The sequence below is a fragment of the Terrapene carolina genome, unplaced genomic scaffold (assembly GCF_002925995.2).
Source record: "Terrapene carolina triunguis isolate 2854851 unplaced genomic scaffold, T_m_triunguis-2.0 Scaffold193, whole genome shotgun sequence".
Taxonomy (NCBI): Eukaryota; Metazoa; Chordata; order Testudines; family Emydidae; genus Terrapene; species Terrapene triunguis.
In genome coordinates, this window is record NW_020664544.1 from 9,344,909 (window position 1) to 9,366,747 (window position 21,839).

General features: G+C 41.9%; 1 protein-coding gene across 1 annotated transcript in view; it reads left to right on the plus strand.

Annotated features, from left to right (window-relative positions):
* Positions 1-21,839, plus strand: part of MARCHF10 (membrane associated ring-CH-type finger 10) — a 156,030-nt gene that overhangs the window by 109,071 nt on the left and 25,120 nt on the right. The window contains exon 4 of the mRNA XM_029912232.1: positions 3,611-3,746. Coding sequence (XP_029768092.1) covers positions 3,611-3,746 — 136 coding nt within the window. The remainder of the gene's footprint in view (positions 1-3,610; positions 3,747-21,839) is intronic.

Genomic DNA, 21,839 nt, shown 5'->3' on the forward strand with positions numbered 1-21,839 from the left:
GCGGTGTGGCCGGAGCCAGGGAGCGGGGGGAGAGAAAGACGGGGGGCGGCCAGGGCTTCAGCAGGGTGCCACGCGGCCCCTCCTGCTGTGCCGCCTCCCTGGAGGCTCCGCGCCGCTCTGGTCGTCCGGGAGAGAAGGACGCGGGCTGCACTGCCAGACTTGCTTGCGGCCGGAGCGGAACAACAACCAAAAAAAAAAAAAGCGGCCGTGCCGCCCTAGGATTGGGTGGAATGCCGCCTCCTACAAGCTGCCGCCCCAAGCACCAGCTTGCTCGGCTAGTGCCTGGAGCCGGCCCTGACTCTTTCGAGTAATAGTGGGTGGACTGACCAGTAGACATTACTGCCCTTAAGGGGCAGGCTACCCAGGCAGCGGCCTACATTATCCGTAGGCTTGTCAGGATTTGATTTAAGGTGATAGATGTCAATAGATGTTGATTTCAGCTGACACTGAAATTGACAAAAAAAAAAAAAAAAAAAAAAAAAAAAAAAAGAGTATTGATGTGCAGCCACCCTTGTGCCTCCAGGGACGGAGGGTCACCAGCCCTGTAGCAGTGCAGGGAGCCCTCTACAGACCCGCTGTTTCAGACCCACTCTCATGACAGTGGAGTGGCAGAGGGCGTCCTACAGATTTAGGCCTAACTAAGGGTAAAACATTGCCATTTGAAAACAGCTCTTCATTATTTCAAGGGGGGCTTCCAAGGGCTAGATTTGTAACTCTCCAAAAGTATATCACATTTTCTTTTACTAACATGTGAGAAAAGTCATTTGTATGGACAATATGCAGAGAGGGTCATACCAACATGTGTAACCATTCACACTCACTTATTAATGGCAACTAATGTTAAAAACCCTTTAATAAAGTAAAATTATAAAATTCAGATCAGACTCTCTAAAAATAAAGAAAATAGGGGTTGAACATAGTGGTCCAGTGGACTCAGAGTCAAGAGACAGAGTGAAATCCTGGTCCCGTTGAAGTCAATGGCAAAACTCCCATTGACTTCAGTGGGGTCAGGGTTTCACCCCTGGGTTCTATTCCTAACTCTGTCACTGGTCTGCTGGGTTACTTTGGACAAGTCACTTCAACTCTCTGGTTCACTTTTCCCCATTTGTAAAATGGAGATAATGATATTATCCTACTTAGTGGAATGCTTTGAGATCTATGGATGAAATGTGCTTTATAACAAATTAGTAGTAGTGTTATTAACTTATGTGCAGTGGTTCCAAATTATACTATCTGTCAACAAATGTGATCAGTAGATTGAATCTAAACATCTCTTCTTGAAATCTGATTTTTGTGAGGATGAAGTGGAAAATACAAATAATGATGGACATTAAAATCTTTATTAATAAAACTGGCCTGATCCAATAAACAGAAGAGCTACACCAAGATGGAAATTTTGTGGAATCAGAAAACATGTAGTAGTGTCTCCAAGAATCCCAAATCTTTGGCCCCAACTTCATAATAAAACTATCAAGAGAATAAATAAATAAATAAATTAAATAAATAGATGTGTCGTATCAGAAATTCTTACCTGAATACCAAAAACTGTTCACCGATTTGGATGACAAAATATGGTCTGCTTCCTACTGACTTATTTCTGTGACACAAACAAACAATGCAGCATCTTGAATGCGAGGCTGTGATACAATTTAATGAAAAATCTTCATTAAAATATACAGTTTACCACAGAAAACTGAAAGAATTATAATCAGGGTGAAGTGTGCTTGGCAGAAGCAGTATGGAGAGAAACCTTAGGAAAAAAAATGTACTTCAGGAAGAATTAACTATAAAACTGATGAATATCTAGTGGTCTGGGAATATCTAATATTTATCACTCTTGACTCTACCACATTACTTCCTGAGCTGCTTCTCTATAATAATTAACAAGAACCTCTACTAATAATCTGCTCTTTTATTTAGAAAATTAGGTGTTTTTGCCCCTGCATGGAAAAGTGGAGTCTTTCTTTTACATCTATCTTTCTTGTTAACATTTATTTAGAAGATTCAAATAGATTTCTGTAATGACCCTTTCTGTACAATCATATGATAGAGAGATTATGTACATGCATAATTTTCTGGCATACAGACATACAATCCTTCCAGTGTATATATTTCTCTGCATGTATAAATGAAGGCCCAAATTCTCCACACCCCATCCAAGTCATTGTGCTTCACATCTCTGAAAAGGGATGGGGGAAGAACTGTCCCCACCCCTTCAGGGTCTGGAGTGACAATGCATTATGATCAGCATTAGGTCATCAGACACACTTCGAGAATACACCTCTACCTTGATATAACGCTGTCTTCGGGAGCCAAAAAATCTTACCGCGTTATAGGTGAAACTGCGTTTTATCGAACTTGCTTTGATCCACCGAGTGCGCAGCCCCGCCCCCCCGGAGCACTGGTTTACCGCGTTATATCAGAATTCGTGTTATATCGGGTCGCGTTATATCAGGGTAGTATATTTAAACACTACCAAACAAACAAACAAAACAACTGCTGTTTGGTTCCATTGCTATCATGTTGTAACCAGTAATTCAAAGCTACCTAAAATCTTTACCTGATACCAGAGCAAGTGGGAATCAAATAGGGACTGCCATCAGCAAGAGCTATGAACAGCATTAATAGAAACCTGCAGAGCATATTTTTCAAGAAGTCTGAGCAAGTTTTCCCCTCAGTGTGAGGAGGAATTGTTGGGACAACAATGCTAACAGGGAAAGCCCAGTGTTCCAGTTTGGGCACTTAATATTTGGGTACTCAAATGAGAATTTAGGAGCACAAAACACCTATTTTTATACTTAATCTCTCCTAAGCAATTTACATAGAAATCTAGATGATCTACACTCATACCCTAATATTAATAGTAAATGGATGAGTGTAGCTCTGGAAAATTATGACACCATAGCCACAAAGTTCATGCCTCTCCTGTAGAGCACAGGAGGCCTAATTGTCTTGTGGAGTAGGAACATACAAAGTGTTTTGGAATTGAATAGCAGCAGTTTAGCTTGGGTGATTGCATTGTGATCTCCTTTATGGTGTTAACATGTAAATGATCATAGGTTTAAACTAGTCCTGACAGTTAACCGCTCTAGTAAAATTAATGGGAGACATTCACTCACACATGTTAGGATCATTGTTTTGCTTTCTGATTATAGATTTGGGGCCAAATTCTGCTCTCAGTTCTATTGCTGTAAATTCATTGACTTCAATTGAGTTACTGCAGAATTATATGGGTGTAAGCAAAAGCAGAATTTGTTTTTTAATGTCTGAAGATGCTGATCTTCATAGTGAAGGTTCCTGCCCATTTGAGAGAGTTTTCATTTTAATCCAAGCATAGCTATTGAATTCTCTGGAAATACCTATTTTGGTATATACTTTGTATTGCTCTTAGATTTCTGTTCCCCCAGCTATGTGGAGCTGTGAATATAAACGGATAAGGGAAGGAAGAATCTTCCTAAAAATGGATGGTGTGTTCCTTTTGTTCCTGGCTGGTGCTAGAAATTTTGCTGGTATATTGCTTATCTTTGAGCACAAAACTTCTCACCTTTTCTCACTCAGAGAGTAGAAGGTAGTTGTTCAGTCACTGATGTTTTTCTTTTTACTCTTCTAGACCTCTGCAGATGAGGGTTCTGGGTCCGCCATCAAGCCTTTTGCAAACAGATCTGACTCAAAATTTCCTGCTATAGAAAAAACATCAAGCAAGCAAAAGCAAAAACCTCCCATGAGCTCCAGCAAAGTAACTCCAGGTGAGCTAAAGAGTGCATAAAATGGAACTAGTTGCCACTGTATTAGGAATTAGCAAGTACATAGAAGATGCCTTGTGGATTCAGAGTCATTATGGTACTGCCGTGCACACTCATGGGCCTGATTCTCATTTACATTTAAGTCACTTTACACCATTCTGGCAGGGTACAGTGACCTCAAAATGAGTACAAATGAAATTTACACCTGCTTTACGGGCACTTTACAACACCAGGGTAGTGTAAAGTGACTTAACTGTAAATGAAAATCAGGCCCATATGACAAACAATCTTACTGAATTAACTGAAACCCACTAAGCCATTTTAAAATCATTTAGTTCCCTTTGAGAACAACAGAGATTCATTTTGGAATAGCAATAAAAGGCACTGCAGGGCATGTCTGTATGTTCTGCAGTCTCGCTTATTTGGCCTTTGATCTCATGTTCACAATGAGCAAGTCTTACAATCACCTGACTTCTTCGGGAGAGTTTTTGATTGACTTCAATAGGACTCTAGTGGGAGCAGAATCAAACTAATATCTGGAACCCAGGGGTGTGTGTGTTAAAATAGCAACTGAAAATGTGGGATTGGTGTTTAAAACAAACAGATTATCAGAATTAAGGGCAGCTTTCCTATCATAAATAAAGTTAATAAAAAAAAAAGGATTCATAATTCTAAATAGCTGCTGTGAATACCAAAAAGTGCATGAATAAATTCTCAGAAAATGGGATACGTTTAGCCAGGATTAACTAATCAGCCTGTTGCTTTAAAGAAGTCAGTTAGTATGCATGCCACCCAATCAGGGCCAGCTCCAGGGTTTTGGCCGCCCCAAGCAGCCAAAAAAAAAAAAAAAAAAAAAGCCGCGATCGCGATCTGCGGCGGCAATTCGGCGGGAGGTCCTTCGCTCCCAGGCAGAGTGAGGGACCGTCCGCCGAATTGCCGCCTAATACCTGGACGTGCCACCCCTCTCCGGAGCTGCCGCCCCAAGCACCTGCTTGACAAGCTGGTGCCTGGAGCCGGCCCTGCACCCAATTACCTTTTAAAATGGTATTCCATTTGTGAAAAATGCTTTAAATATTTATACTGTAAAAGTTATCCGCTAAATATAATAGAAGGTACCTTTCCTTTGATACAGGGAGATTTTGGAAACATGGCTACATCTCCAGAGACAAACAAAACAAAACAGGCCCCCAAAGACCCAATCAGAGACAACAGTTGTGTGGGAATGATTTCTTACGATCCATGCATGTCCATGACATTATATAAAGAGCCTGCAAAGACAGAAGGCTATTTCAGTACGTTCATGAAAGGATTAATTACATCAGGACTATCCATGTGGCCAAAGTTGAAGATCCCTCAGTGTTTACATTATAAATCACTACCAGATATTTGAGATAAATATATCAGATGCTCTGGGCTGAAATGGTACATAAATTAGGGTTTGCTTTTTTTGTTTTGTTTTGTTTTTTACACTAAATTTGGGGTGGGAGAGGGGAAGAATCAAGCTGATGATTTTAAACCTAGTTTAAAATTAAAATTTCTCTCTTATTGCATTTTGGCATCCCACTAATTAAAAACAATTTCATTTATCAAAATGAAATTTTTGCAGGTAATGAGGGCCTAGATATGCTCTCATTTGCCCTGGTGTGAATCTGTATTAGTTCTGCTGCCATCAGAGTAATTTATAGTGGAATTTAGAGCAGAATTTGGGACTTGGGCATTTTGCGGGAAAAGTGTAATCAAAACAAATGAAGGCCCTAATCTTGCAACTGACTCTGCATGGGTTGAAACCAATGTCCATGGAGAGCTTCACTGAAAGCAACAGGGCAGTACAGGGTTCTGCCACGCAGAATCAGTTGCAGGATTAGACACATCTTTTCATTTCAAAATGTGGATTCCTGAGCATATAAGAAGGGAAAATTGAATGTTTACCATATTATACCCTGAATCTTTTTTAATGTATTTATCCTCACAGCACTCCTGTGAGGTATGAATTATTCCCATTTTACTAATGGGAGACTGAGGCACAGAGAGACAGAGTGGTTTGCCTGTGGTCACAAAGGAAGTTTGTGGTACAGCAGAAAATTGAACCCAGCTCTCCTGAGTCCCAGGCTAGCACCCTAATTACTGGATCATCCTTCCTCTCCCAAACTTGTAACTAGTACAGTTCCATGTCCTTTGTGAACATGAGCAATGTGCTGGGTCTCAGAACAATTATAGAGAACCAGCTCTTTATCTTCTTTGATTCTGTGAATAGAACTTTGGAAATAGCACTTTCACTAACTCCAGGAGCTAGCAATTTTCAGTGACATAGTAAATGCTTTGGTTTGAAGTAGAGAACTCATCAGGTTGTCAGATACTCTTGATGAACACCCTATGTTCTCAGTCAGAACTATTTAGACTAAAGAGGTCTCTCTGACCCAAAGAGGTCTCTGTGGGCCAGATTCTCATTTACACGAATGTCTCATTGCTATATTTGGCAATGTAAAGGGACACTGAAATAGATGGAACTATGGTTTACTTCCACTTTACGGCCCGTTTACACTGACCAAGTAGCATAAAGGAGCCATAGTGTATATGAGAATCCAGTCCTGTGTGTGGATTTGGATGCTTTCTTGAGATGGTTCACTGAAGTTAAAGATGAGATACTCATTTATATCAGGGCCTTATTCTAATACACATATATCAGACCAAAAAGGTAAGAAAAATTAAGTACCTGGGGAAATGGTGCAAGGACAGGGTAGGCCCATTACTCAATGTGGGGTGTGTGTGTCGAACAATAACAGAAAACGGGGAAATGGCAGAGGTGCTAAATGACTTCTTTGTTTCGGTTCTCACCAAGAAGGTTGGTGGTGATTGGCATTCATTATGTTAGACATCCAATGAAAGTGAGGTAGGATCAGAGGCAAAAGTAGGTAAAGAACAAGTTAAAAATTACTTAGACAAGCTAGATGTCTTCAAGTCACTGTGGCCTGATGAAATGCATCCTAGAGTACTCAAGGAGCTGACTGAGGAGATATCTTTGAAAAGTCATGGAAGGTGGGAGAGATTCCAGAAGACTGGAAAAGGGCAAATATAGTGCCAATCTATAAAAAGGGAACTAAGGACAAACCGGGGAATTACAGACCAGTCAGCTTAACTTCTGTACCTGGAAAGATAATGGAGCAAATAATTAAGCATTCAATTTGCAAACATCTTGAACAGTGGTTTTCAAACTGTGGGTCATGATCCAGTACTGGGTCACGGCAGCTCTGGTTAGCACTGCTGACCGGGCTGTTAAAAGTCCCATTGGCAGTGCTGCCCGGCTAAGGCAGGCTAGTCCCTACCTGTTCTGACACCGTGCTGCGCCCTGTAGCCAGCAGCAGGTCCGGCTCCTAGGCAGGGGGGCCATGGGGCTCCACACGCAGCACCAGCTCTGCATGCCCATTGGCCAGGAATCGGCCAACGTGAGCTGGGGGGGCTGTGCCTGCAGGCGAGAGCTGCGCGGAGCTGCTTGTGTACCTTTGCCTAGGAGCCAGACCTGCTGCTGGCCGCTTCCAGGGCGCAGCGTGGTCCGTGGTGCTAGGACAGGCAGGAAGCCTGCCTTAGCACCCCCGCTGCCTGGGAACTGCCCAAGATAAGCCCGTACCCCAATCCCCTGGCCCCCGAGTCCTCCCCAAAACCCAGAGCCCTTCCTGCACTTCAAACCCCTCATCCCCAGCCCCTCCCCAGAGCCTGCACCCCCAGCCCAGAGCCCTGACCCCCTCCCACACCCCAACCCCCTGCCCCAGCTCAGAGCCCCCTCCCCAAACCTGGAGCCCCCTCCTGCACCCCAAACCCCTCATCCCTGGCCCCAGCCCAGAGCCCTGCCCCCCTCCTGCACCCCAACCCCCTGCCCCAGCCCAGAGCCCCCTCTCACATCCTGAACCCCTCATTCCCAGCCCCACCCTGCAGCCCTCACCCCCGCACCCCAATCCTCTGCCCCAGCCCTGAGTCTCTCCCACACCCCAAACCCCACATCCACAGCTCCGTTGGGTCACGGGCATCAACAATTTTCTTCAACTGGGTTGCCAGAAAAAACAAGTTTGAAAACCACTGATCTAGAAGATAAGAGAGTGATAAGTAACAGTCAGCATGGATTTGTCAGGAACAAATCAGGTCAGACCAACTGGATAGCTTTCCTTGACAGGGTAACAAGCCTTGTGGATGGGGGGGAAGCGGTAGACGTGGTATATCTTGACTTTAGTAAAGCTTTTGATACTGTCTCGCGTGACCTTCTCATAAACAAACTAGGGAAATGCAACCTAGATGGAGCTACTAGTGGTTCACAGTCATGCTGGAAGGGCATAACGAGTGGGGTCCGTGCAGGGATCAGTTCTGGGTCTGGTTCTGTTCAATATCTTCATCAATGATTTAGAAAACGGTAGAGAGAGTACACTTATAAAGTTTGCGGCCGATACCAAGCTGGGAGAGGTTGCAAGTGCTTTGGAGACTAGGATTAAAATTCAAAAAGATCTGGACAAACTGGAGAAATGGTCTGAAGTAAACCGGATGAAATTTAATAAGGACAAATGCAAAGTACTCCACTTAAGAAAGAACAATCAGTTGCACACATACAAAATGGGATATGACTGCCTAAGGAGGAGTACTGCGGAAAGGGATCTGGGGGTCATAGTGGACCATAAACTAAATACAAGTCAACAGTGTAACATTGTTGCAAAAAAAAAAAATATCTGGGATGTATTAGCAGGAGTGTTGTAAGCAAGACACAAGAAGTAATTCTTCTGCTCTACTCTGCGCTGATTAGGCCTCAACTGGAGTATTGTGTCCAGTTCTGGGCAGCACTTTCAGGAAAGAGGTGAATAAATTGGAGAAAGTCCAGAGAAGAGCAACAAAAATGATTAAAGGTCTAGAAAACATGACCTATGAGGGAAGATTGAAAAAATGTGATTTGTTTAGTCTGGAAAAGAGAAGACTGAGAGGGGGCATGATAACAGTTTTCAAGTACATAAAAGGCTGTTACAAGGAGGAGGGAGAAAAATTGTTCTTCTTAACCTCTGAGGATGGGACAAGAAGCAATGAGCTTAAATTGCAGCAAGGGAGGTTTAGGTTGGACATTAGGAAAAACTTCCTAACTGTCAGGGTGGTTAAGCACTGGAATGAATTGCCTAGGGCGGTTGTGGAATCTCCATCATTGGAGATTTTTAAGAGCAGGTTGGACAAACACCTGTCAGGAATGGTCTAGATAATACTTAGTCCGGCCATGAGTGCAGGGGACTGGACTAGATGACCTCTCAAGGTCCCTTCCAGTCCAATGATTCTATGTACTGTCTGTCCTGCTCTTTTTGCTTGCCATGGTTTGAAGATGGGGTATGATGAGAGGATTCTAGGAGACGGCTAGCAAAGCAAGTTCCTGACCACTTTTGTCTATTGGTACAAGGCATGCACAATGTTTAGATTTTACTGTGTGGCCTGTGCCATGGTTTGTGGGGTACATTATATTCTATCCACACCACGGCAATATTCTTGGTGTTGTTTTATGTCACTCTATTATTGTCCTGGTACAAGACCCTCAGAGGTGCACCTAAGTGGGTGGCTTCCTCTGCCTGTGTAATGAGTCAAGTAGGGCCATGCACCAAAGATCCTCACATTCACAAAGCACTAATGTTAGAGTTTATTGTACGCTGTCTATCACTTAACAGTTTCTAATGGACAGCTCTGTTTCCAGGACTGGTTGCGGTTATAGGTAATGTTTTAAATCACTTTTAAATGCTTGCCTTCACTGCATTGTTAGGTCAAACTATGACTTGAGTTTTGCTCCTAACCCAGCTCCTGTTCACACACTTTGGGTATTTCCAGAGCTGGTAGTCATACATGTTCTAGCTGTGCTCAAACCAACATGTTATGTAGAGGTATGTGCTCAGGTCTCTAGCACGGCTGTTTCACTGTGTGTCTTCACTCTCACTTGGCCTTGGGCAGCTCACATGTTGTAACCAGAGTTTACTAACTCAAGTTAACTGTTGCAGTGAAGATGAGTGTTTTTATAATGGGCTCATTTTACAGTGAATTTTTGTTACAGATGTGTAGTCTACCCCATCTCCTATGGCTACTATGAGCACCTGGAATTTCCTTCCCCTTTTCCTCTGTGCTACTGACAGCATGGTGCTGGGGAGGATACAGTGAAAGCAGTATGCAGTGATTTCAACCTGCCTGTTTGCTTTTTTGCACTCAATGAAATTCATCCGATTTCTTAATTCCTTATCTGCTATGTTTCATAACACAGTAACTGGAGAAACCAGAATGCAGGAGGCTCTGTCAGTATTATTTTAACACACACTTGTGTGTATGAAAGTGAACATACAGAGAATTCTATTGCAGAGTGCCCAGGAGGGTTGTCACAAGCAGCAGGCCTTCCCCAAAGTACACAGTGAAAATCAATTCAGCGTCGCATTAGAACTGGGGCCAATTAAAAAGCTCAATAAATGTTTACATTACTCGGTCACTTACTTATTAGACATTAAAGTTCCCAACACTGAAAATCCCACCTCTTGTGTCCCAAAATAAAAAGATATTTGTGGTACATAATTAAGCCTTAATTAAGAGTTCCTCTGCATATACAAGGAGTATGGTATCAGAGGTTTCACTCTATGCATCTGAAGAAGTGAGGTTTTTACGCACGAAAGCTTATGCCCAAATAAATCTGTTAGTCTTTAAGGTGCCACCAGACTCCTTGTTGTTTTTGTAGATACAGACTAACACGGCTACCCACTGATACTTGACACCTCTGCATATACGAAACCATAAACATCTCCAGCATACTCAGCAAGGTGAACAGTCTGAGCCCTTTAATTTTAGGTATACATCAGAAGCTGTCTATTACACTGAGGCAATATCGGTCATTTCTGTTTTTCCAACTGAAAAGAAATAGATGAGTTCTGTTAATTATCTTTTGGACCTAATCTTTGCACTTTCTGGCACTGCAGCTACTGGGAAAAGTAGCATTTAGTAAAAGGGGCAGAGGGTTGCAATATATTTGTTTATTGTCTGAACCAAAAATCTTCCTTCCCCTAGAACTGTCCTTTTATATTAGTGGCTCAATATCACCTCTTGATCACAGCCCAAAGTAAATCAGCTCTTCCTTCTTGGTGCCTATCTCAGCCAACCAGCTTCCTGACACTCACTGAAAATTTGATAGAACATTTAATTCCTCTTCTTTCCAAGGCCAAGTGAAAAGCAGAGCCCTATCCTACTCACAGCTGGAAACAAGTTGCTTAGTGAACTACCAGTGCCAGGACTCCTAGGAATGCCTTATGAATTGAAAATACAGATTTTTTTTGTTTACTTTGGAGACATGTCCTCCCCTCCTGCATAGAAATACACAGAAGGGGAGCACTTGCATGAAGAGAGCTACAGCTCCTGTGTCCATGAAGTTGCAACCGATCATTCCCTTACCTACATGGGATCTGTATAAAGAGCAGGAATATAGTCTGCCAAATACTTAGAGGCCAAAGATCCATAGGATAGGGCCTGACCCTTCAGACTCTGGGTATGCATCCTGCTCCCCATCTCTTGATGCGGCTCGACTCCTCTGGCAGCTGCACTTTGACTCCCTGAAAGGGGTCACGGAGCATATGGGAGGAGGTAATGTTAGTCTTGGCATTAATTAATATATTGTTCATATCCACTGGTTTGTACAGGGAAAATGCTGAATGGAACAGCTTTTCCTTACCCCTCTCTTCTGCCTGGCCACACTACCTTTTTGGCACAGTGCTGAAGTCATTATCTTTATCTGGACTGGGATTGTGAATGCTCTCTAAAGTTTGGAGGTGTTCAAATGAAGATTTTTTTGTTTCAGGTCCATCTCCGTATGACACTTTCAGACCAGAGATGCTTATCTTTGGCCTTTATCTTTCAGATGAGGGTAAAGCCAACTTTATGAAATTTATAATAAATTAAAAATAGTGACAGCTCAATCTGTTTAGGATCTAGCTAATTTTAAACTGGAGGCCTCTTTATCAGAGATAAAGAGTAATAATTCAAATTTCCTAATGCTTTCCTGGCAAATCCTGTTAATTTTCTCCATGGGCAGGAGGCTCATTTAGGGCCAGATTTTCAGAGAGGTCATTACCCACAATCAGCTGGATTTTCAGAAGAGTTGAGCTCATGTCTCCAACTGTAAGTGGGTTGATTTTCAAAATTGCTCAGCACATTAAGTGTGCATTGGGCAATGAGCTCTTTTGAGAATACGGTCCTTGTTTAGGTTCTGTAAGCGGGTACAGACTCACCCGGCAGCGCCTCCTGCTGGTTGTCCTCAGGAATTATCATCCAGCCTCCAGAGCACCCTCTTCAGGCCAGTGTCCCTCACAGGACCCCGGTGCCCCTTTAACTGGGTGCTGCGCCCTGGCAGTAACCCCACAGTTCTGGGTCTCCCCCTCCCAGGGGAATCCCCACCCACTATCCCCACTTTGCCTCAGTTTCCATCTAGCCCCCGTTCACTAGGGCAGACTGCAGTATAAGCCACTCATCACAGGCAAAGGGGTTCAGACCTGCTGCCTCTGCCTACCCATGGGCTGTCCCGTTGCAACCCTGCACCTATTCAGCCTATAGTTGGCCTGGAAAGCCCCAGGCTGCAGGCTTGGAGCTGCCAGATCCCCTGGCCCTTCCCCAGCCCTGCTCCCAATCTAGGTGTCTTGCTTAGGTCCCTGCAGCCAGGCCCTTCTCCCTCTACAAGCAGAAGGAGACTTACTGGGCTTCTGGCTCACAGTCTCTTATAGGGGCCAGCTGGGCCTGATTGGGGCATGGCCACAGCTGAGCCTACTTTCCCCAATCAGCCCAGGCTTCTTGCCCCAGCCACAGCCCTCTCCTGGGCTGTTTCAAGCCCCGCAGGGCAGGAGCCGGTATCCACCCCACTACAGGTGCATAAATGGCAGCTGAGCTTTGACAATCTGGACCCCATTGTGCATGTTGAGCAATTAGTTGAAGAACTGACTGAGATTTTGAAAATCTGAACCTTAATTTCTATGCTAGGTGAATCCTTAGTTTGTCTTTGGAAACTGACAGTTACCCCTATGGATATGGAGGTTGACCACCAAACTGGATAGTTGGTCAGTATGTAATGAAGTGAGACCAGCAACCAAGCCTCCTAATAGAACTTCAGCTGTGATTTATTACTGGAGAAGACAGGTCTTTGTTTCAGCTTTCATAGATTTATGGAAATTCCCATTGCTTTGTACATATTCATTTAATTAGAGCTGTTCATAAAAGTTATTTTCCTTGAAAAAAGTTTAACATTTCAAAATAGAGTTTGAAAAAATTCAAATGTTTCTTTATGGCTCTCTTAATGAAGAGAGATTGGTATTTTGATATTGCGAAGCTAAATGTGAGTTTGGATAACCCCCCAAATCTCTGTTCACTGAATATGACTCTGTATATCCAAAAAAAAGCTAACATTATACACATTTTGCAGGAATAAATTGTCTGGCATTTTTTTCTTTGAAATACAAATTTTTCTTTCTATTTTCAGTTGAGTATAAATGACAAAGATTTGCCAACAGAGAAATCAGTGCTGATGTAGTCTCTTGCTCTGCAGAGGAAGACCTTGGAGGGACTTATCTTCGAGGTCTTTTAAGAACAAATATTTTAATGGAAGCTCTTTCCCTGAAAATATAATAAAATTACTGAAAAGGTTTTTTACTTAACAGCTGCCCAGAAGCAGTCATTATTAAGGAGGAAGAGAATGAACCAGGGAGGATTGTTGGGAAGCCCAGACACACAGAATATGAGAAAATTGGAAGACAGAGACAGACAGGCCTCGTTGCTGCAGGCAAAGGCACAAGTTACCAGTGCATCTGGTGAGAAAAATCTCCTTTACAACTCTTTTGGTCTTTAGAAATGTAGAACTGTCTATTTCTAGGCTGCTGAACTCTTACAGATCCATTTCTCATTTACACCACGGTGTCCCCTCTCCAGTACCATAGAGAGGCCTTAAACTGTCATTTACCTTCACTTTAAGGTCCATTTACACTACCAATATAGAAGGGGCCTTATTGTAAATGAGAACAAAGCCTTAATTAACTGATATTCTCATATTGTCATTTGATATATATATTGCTGTAGAGGAGACATAAAAGCAATTCACTAAATAAAGTAGTCGTCTTAATAAATGTATACCTTTAGAAAAACGTATCCATCCTCTAAATTCCGTGCAGCCTATCTATCTAAATTAAATGGCTGATCCAATTGATTGAAGAAATCATTAAAAATTCTTAAAATAACTTAAATATACTGAATAAAATAAACATCACATATTACTGCATTTTATTTTTCAGTCTTTGATAACTTTTGTATAAGATAAATACCTCTGAAATTCTAATCTAACACATGGCTATACACAACTTCATGCCTTGGAACTGGCCAAATAGGTTGCCATTGACTGGATATTCTGTTGCAGTAAAACAGCAGACAGGGTCACACAATCATAGGGCTAAAAAGGGACCTGCACCAAGGCAGGAGCAAGTGTACCTAGACTGTTCCCAACAGGTGTTTGGTCAACATGTTCTATAAAACCTCCAGTGATGGGAATTCCACAACCTCCCTTGGAAGCCTGTTACAGAGTTTACCTACCCATATGGTTAGAAAGCTTTTCCTAATATCTAATCTAATCCCTTGGTATATCTTAAACCCATTACTTCTTATTCTACCTTCAGTGGACATGAAGAATAATTGATCACTGTCCTCTTTATAATAGCCCTTTATGTATTTGAGGACTTATGAGGTGCCCCCTCAGTCTTCTTTTCTCAAGACTAAATATGTCCAATTTTTATAACCTTTCCTTGTATGTCAGGTTTTCTAAATGTATCATTTTTGTTGCTTTCCTCTAAACTCTATCCAGTTTGCCCACATCATTCCTAAAGTGTGGCATCCAGAGTTGGACACAATATTTCAGCTGAGGCCTCACCCGTGCCAAATAGAGCGATACAATTACTCTCTGTATCTTACATACAACTCTCCTGTTAATACACCCCAGAATAATGTTCACCTTTTTTGCACATGCACCACATTGTTGACACATATTACCTGTAACCCCCAATACTCCAATTTGTCAAGGTTGTTTTGAATTTTAATCCTGTCCTCCAAAGTGCTAGCAACCCCTCCCAACTTGAGATCATCTGCAAATTTTATAAGCATACCCTCCCTTATCCAAGTCATTAATGAAAATAATGACTAGTATCAGACCTGTGGGACCTCACTAGACACATCCCCCAAGTTTGACAGCAAAACATTGATAACTAGTCTGAGTACTGCCCTTCAACCAGTTGTGTACCCCACCTTATAGTATTTCCATTTAGACCACATTTCCCTTCATTGCTTAGGAGAATGTCCTGTGGGACAGTGTCAAAAGCCTTACGAAAAATCAATCTACATCATATCTACAGCTTCCTCGTGGCCCCTCTCCCCCCATGCACTAGGCCAATAACTCTGTCAAAGGAGGAAATTAGGTTAGTTTGGCATCATTAGTTATTAACAAATCCATGCTGGCTATTACATATAATCCTATTATCCTCAAGGTGCTTACAACCTGATTATTTAATAATTTGTTCCGGTATCTTTCCAGGTATCAAAGTTAGGCTGAGTGGTCTATAATTTCCCAGGTCCTCTTTGTTCCCCCTTTTAAAGATAGGTACTATGTTTGGCCTTCTCCAGCCTTTTGGGAACTCCCCCATCCTCCAGGAGTTCTCAAAGATAATTGCTAATGGTTCCGAGATTGCTCCAGCTAGTTCCTTAAGTCCCTAGGATGAGTTTCATCAGGCCCTGCCAACTTGAGTACATCTAAATATTCTTTAACCTGTTCTTTCCCTGTTTCGGCTTGTATACAGCCCCCTTGTTGTTAACATTAATTCTGTTAAGTATTTGGTCACCATTTACCTTTTTAGTGAAGATTGAAGCAAAATAGGCCTTATGCACCTCAGCCTTTTTGTTGTCATCGGTTATTAGCTCTCTTTCTCCACTAAGTATAGGACCTACGCCTTCCTTCGCCTTTCTCTTGCTCCTCATATATTTAAAGAACCTCTTTTTATTGCCTTTTATGTCCCCTGCTAGGTGTAACTCATTTTGTGCCTTAACCTTTCTGAATTTGTTCCTACATGCATGTACTATTCTTTTATACTTCTCCTTGGCAATTAGTCCATGTACTCACTTTTTGCAGGATTCCTTTTTGATTTTCTGGTCATCAAAGAGCTATTGATGCAGCGATATTGGACTCTTCCTAGTCTTTCTATCTTTCCTTCTCATCAGGATAGTTTGCTATTGTGCCTTCACTCATGTCTCAAAGAAACTGCCATCTCTCCTGAACTTTTTTCTCTTAGATCAGTGGTTCCCGAACATTAACAACCTATGAACCCCTTTCACGAAAATATCAAATCTCGTGAACCTCCTCCTAAAAATAAATATTTCCAGGGATTTTCTCCCTTACCTGAGCATAAATTATAGCAGCAGTGATCTTGGAAATAATTTGGGTTTTTTATGATATGCCTATTACACACTATTTATTATTATATTATTTATCATTACATTATTAATTTTATTACATTATGAAAATGGCAACACTCTTCCAAGATTTCACTTTTGTAGCTCATATCACTTCGATTAAACCTCCTACAGTTTCATCAAGGAGTACCAGACGTGAAACAGCATGAAGGTATTTAAGAAGCCAACTCAAATAAAGAATTCCTCTCACAAGCATTCGTGTCTTGAGCAGTCCAGGCAAACAACGCACGACTACAACAAAGCTTAAACTTGTTCTTCATAATAATTTTTAAAAACAACACTAGCAGGCTATTTAATTTTAGAAACAGCAAAAAATATCAACCTCCCTTTCCATTTCTCATAAGGAGTCTTGAAGTTTAAATCTCCTGAGTGTGATGGATGGAGGGTGGTAAAGCACTGGAATGGGTTACCTAGGGAGATGGTGGAATCTCCATTCTTAGAGGTTTTTAAGGTCCGGCTTGACAAAGCCCTGGCTGGGATGATTTAGTTGGTGTTGGTCCTGCTTTGAGCAGGGGATTGGACTAGATGACCTCCTGAGGTCTCTTCCAACCATAATATTCTAGGATTCTATGATGCACTTGCTTTGATCTGCATAGGTCTTGGAAATCCAGAACCATTGGAGAAAGATAAAGTCTCAGGTCTGGTTCAGCATTGAGTCTGCTTCTGTATTTGGTTTTCAGATGTGCATACGAGGAAAATACTTATGTGAGAAAGTATGTTGTTGAAAACATTAACAAAACTATAGTCGCTTTTTCTGCCAGCAGGGTGTACTCATTTCTTAAACTCAGCCAAAAGTTGATCAGTGACAGACCTCAAACTCCTTTTCAGTTCATAATCACAGGAGATCTCAATTTCTCTTTTTCCTCAGTGCTCAATATCTGCATTGAGAAAGTATCATCATCAAAGGGGTTCTGAATCCAGTCATTATCGCCTGACATAGCTGGAAAGTATTGCCTGAACATTGTGCAAAGTCCTTTTAGGTGTGCAATTATATTGGTTTTAGTGTACTGATCCAACCAAAGTTTATGTTCTGCCAGGAAGTCATGGTCACGGGGCTCGGGATGCTGGCCCCCGCGCCCGGGGTCCCTAGGGACGGCTCTGTCCGCCATTATAGAATTTTTTCTGAGAACTCCCTGATACATTTCATGAACCCCCAAGGGTTCATGAACCCCACTTTGGGAACCACTTCCTTAGATTTTCTTTCCATGGGTCCTTACCCACCAGTTCTTTGAGTTTGTTAATGTCTGCTTGTTTGAGGTCTATTGTCCTTATCTGCTGCTTAATTCCTTCCTTTTCTTAGAATTATGAAATCTATCATTTCATGATCCCTTTCAACCAAAATTGCCTTCAACCTTCAGATTCGCAACCAAATCCTCTCTCTCGATCATAATCAAGTTTAAAACGTCTGTCCCCCTGGTTACTTCTGCTACCTTTTGAAACAAGAAGTTGTCACCAATACATTCAAAGAACTTAACGGACATTTTGTATTTTGCCATATTACTTTTCCAACAGATGGCTAGGTAGTTAAAGTTCCTCATTACTACCCCATCTTATGTTTGGATATTTCTGTTATTTGTTCTAGAAATGCCTCACCCACCTCCTCCTCTGATTTGGTGGTCTAGAACAGATCCCTACCATGACATTGTCCCTGTTCCTCCCCCCGCCTTTTAAAGACTTCCAGCTAAACTGCCTCTTACTTCCTTCTGGACGTCAGAACAAGTATTTGTACTCTTGATATCTAATACATCACCGCTTCTCTTTGTCCCTGCCTGTCCTTCCTGAACAAGCTATGCCCCTCTATACCAACATTACAGTAATCCTACCAAGTCTCTGTGATGCCAATTAAGTCATAATTTAGTTTCTATAGTATTACTTCCAGTTCCTCCTGTTCATTCCCCATACTACACCTCTACCTCGATATAACACGACCCGATATAACGCGGTAAAGCAGCGCTTCAGGGGGGCGGGGCTGCCCACTCCGGTGGATCAAAGCAAGTTCAATACAATGCGGTTTCACCTATGACGCGTTAAGATTTTTGGGCTCCCTAGGACAGCGTTATATCGAGGTAGAAGTGTACTTGCTTTTGTCTATAAATATGTAAGATGTTGAGCAGATTCTCCCACTGTTATCCCTCTTGCTGTGTCTATGACTATTGTAATTTTCCATTCCTCGTCACCCCCAACATTTAGCTCTCTGTTAAAGGTTACCATTTTTAAACCTACTTATGGGCTTTTGTCAGCTGCCTCCTTTGAACCCAATTTAAAGCCCTGCTCACTACTAGAGGTCTGTTTGGGTCTAGTTTTTAAACCCAACCCAGTCCGAAACCCAACTGACCCGAGCCTGAGAAAGCTGAGTCATTTTCCAGCCCGTCCCATCCTCTCTCTCCTGAGTCAGCACCAACGTTTCCTCCTGCCTATGGAATCGGCAGCTACATGCCCTATTGCTAGCCACTACCCCCTGCTGTGCTATGTTGCTGCAGCACGAGAGGCACTGTGACTTATCAGTACATGCATACTACAGCACAGACAGTGAGGCAAGGTGGCAGCAGCTGGCAAGTGCGGTGCACAAAGCCACCACTGCACCAACCCCATGGGTAGGAGGAGGAGAGCAGACAGGATCCAAGCATCGGTTGCTTTTCCAGCTGACCCAGACCTGACACTTGTAGTTGGGTCCTGTCAGGTTCGGGCCAGGTTGCAGTGCTCTACTCAATATGTTGGTGAGTTATGTGTGAAGATGCTGTTCTCCTTCTTAGTCAGGGGGGCCCCATAACTTCCCAGCAGTCCTCTTTCCTGGAACATCCCATAGTTGAGGAAGACAAAAGCCCTCCTGTCAACATCATCTGTGGAGCCACGCATTCATCTTGCTGTCCTTATGGGAAATGTCCCACCCGAGCAGCGTTTATTCTGTACTGTATATTACACATTTTAACACCTTAAATAGTTACTATAAAGAATATCTGTTCAGTAAAAAGTCAGAGAATTGACTGTTAACATTTAAACATATAAATATCCTAGGTTTAGTATCTGGTGATCTGTAGAAAAGTCATATTCCAAAGAGACTAAAAAACAAAAACAAAAATGTAAAATATATAGTAGAATGTACCTTTAGTGCTTATCCAAGTGCTTAAAAATTTTAAGGTGATTAATCCTCAACTCCCTATCCCTAGGAAATTGGGTAAACACAAGGCAGATATGTTAATGTCCACATTTTCAGAAGTCCACTAATTTTGTATTCCTCAGTTGTTGTTTTTTTTATAGTTGATGTCAATGGTAGCTACTCATGCTTAGCAACTCTGAAAATCAGTCCATTGATGTCTGTAGCTGAGTACTCAAAAACGGAGACATCCAAAATAAGAAGCTTTTTTTGAAAATGTTGACTTAAGTGACTTGACCAAAGCCCCAGAAGAAGTCACTCACCGCTCCTCTCTCATTAGAATTCAGGAGCTATTAGCTCTGTCTTGTTTGTAGACCTAGCCCCTCTCTCTCTCCCTTGCTCCTTCTTCTCCTCTCACTATTGGGTCAGTTTAATTAAACAATTTCATTAACACCACACCTGTCACCAATATCTTTATAATAGGATAGCTGAATTTTGCCCCTCATGTGCTTTGTCTCACCTCTTCTTACCATGTTATTCTTCTTAATTGTAGAATAACATGATAGGAAGAAGAGGCAGATACAGCCTAGTGATTTGTGAAAAGTCTGAGGTGAACACAATCTGTTTTTCCTCCTCTAAAAGCCATTACTCTCCCTGAGTCCATACTGTGTACTGTGATAAAAGAAATAAAAAGCACATGGTCATGGATAAAATGGAAAATCCTTTCCAAAACCAAGAAATATAGGACTAAACCCGGCCTTGGATGCATCTGTGTTCTCCTGTTAAAGTCAATGGGAATTGTAGGAGCACTTCCCAGAAAGAAGTTGCTTGTAATTTAGAGAGAAGAAGCAGTGGTAAGCCTATGCACTTTTATTAGACAATGCCCTTAATAGCTGTTCTTTGCTTATCCCCTAACACGCTCATGTAATGTCAGAAGATGTTACAATAGACACAGGATCTAGTTCCATTTTCTTACTCATTTTTATTCATACTTGGAAAGTTTTGACAAAGGATGGCTTCCATTATGACTGATGGTCTGCCCTCTTCTAGCCAAACTAAATTGGCTATTTTGGATACTGCAATGGAGGACAGGCTATATCAGAAATCTTTTTCAGGTCTTGGTCCTTGATTCTCATTCATGCTAGGTTAATGGTGACTAAAAGTGATTGATTGTTGTTCAGTGGTCTTTGTGAAATCAGCATGTCTCAGTCCTGTTTCTAGGCATCCATGTTAGAAACAATTGCTATGACCACAACTGGCATTTTATGTTGCATTTAGAAACCAAGAATTAGATGGTTTCTTGGAGAACGAACTATTCTTAACTCCCTACAGGTGGGTGATCCTCTACGATACAGTCACTAATGGGCACAGAGGATTTCAGGGATGTCATTCTGACCCCTTTCACCAACAGTACACATCACGTGGGAAGGAGCATTATTTGGTGGTTAGAATGGGTGACTGGGAATCTGGAGACCAAGAGTCTGTTTGCATATTTACTGCTGATAAGCTGTGTGACTTTGGGCATGTCATTTCACCTCTGTGTATCACTTTTTCCATTTGTAAAACATGGGTAATACCTACTCAATTTGTGAAGAGCTTTGAAAGCCTTAGACAGAGGTGCTATGATGCTATTTACAAATAATTACTATAAATTTTGAACAGAAAAAAAATCTAAAACGTGATAATTTCTGTTGATCACAAAAGGGCAGTTCCTTCTGGAACTACACATTGAATGCAAGTAGTAGGTGTGACAATATTTATGCTGGGAAGGAGACATGTGTTAATTGGACCTCCAGAAGTGCCAGTGCACCATTTAGCATGATTTATGAATTTCCTTTATATGGTCTTACAGGTGTCCAGATAGCAAAGTAATATTGATTTCTTGTCTGAACCCTAGAAGAGTTTATGAATAAAGTCTACTAATTGTGTTAAAGGGCACTAGAACTGCAGTTACCTATAACTGAATGTGTCATAACATCAATACCAGAACAGCAGTGGTAAGAAATAGCCACTTAGAGCATGTGTTAGGCACTAGAAACAAAAAGGATCAAATGCTGAAAGTTGATTTTGTTTTCACTGCAGATCTAGGAGTGACAAATGAAACTATGCTCACGAACAAGAAGAGATCGCAAGAGAAAAGGAATGTAATCCAGTCTTCTAAGCTAAATCTCGATCGTAAAGGTCTAGACAAAGATAGCAAAATAGGAAGTGTCCTTCCACAGGATCAGCAGTCTCCAACTCTATCATCTGCATCTACCTTGCAAGGAGCTCATGGTTCCTTTGTCTCAAATGAGTCACATGGTCCATCTTTTATACCCACTAAAATGGCCCCTTTGAGGTTTAGAGATGAAAACTTTTATTCTATGCTTTGCTTAAACATGGAAGAGTCCTGTGAAGAAAATGATACTAAAGATGATGATTTACTAGAGAAGGAATTCCTTTCTTTCAATCTAAATCACTCTCCTACTCCTCTAGAACAA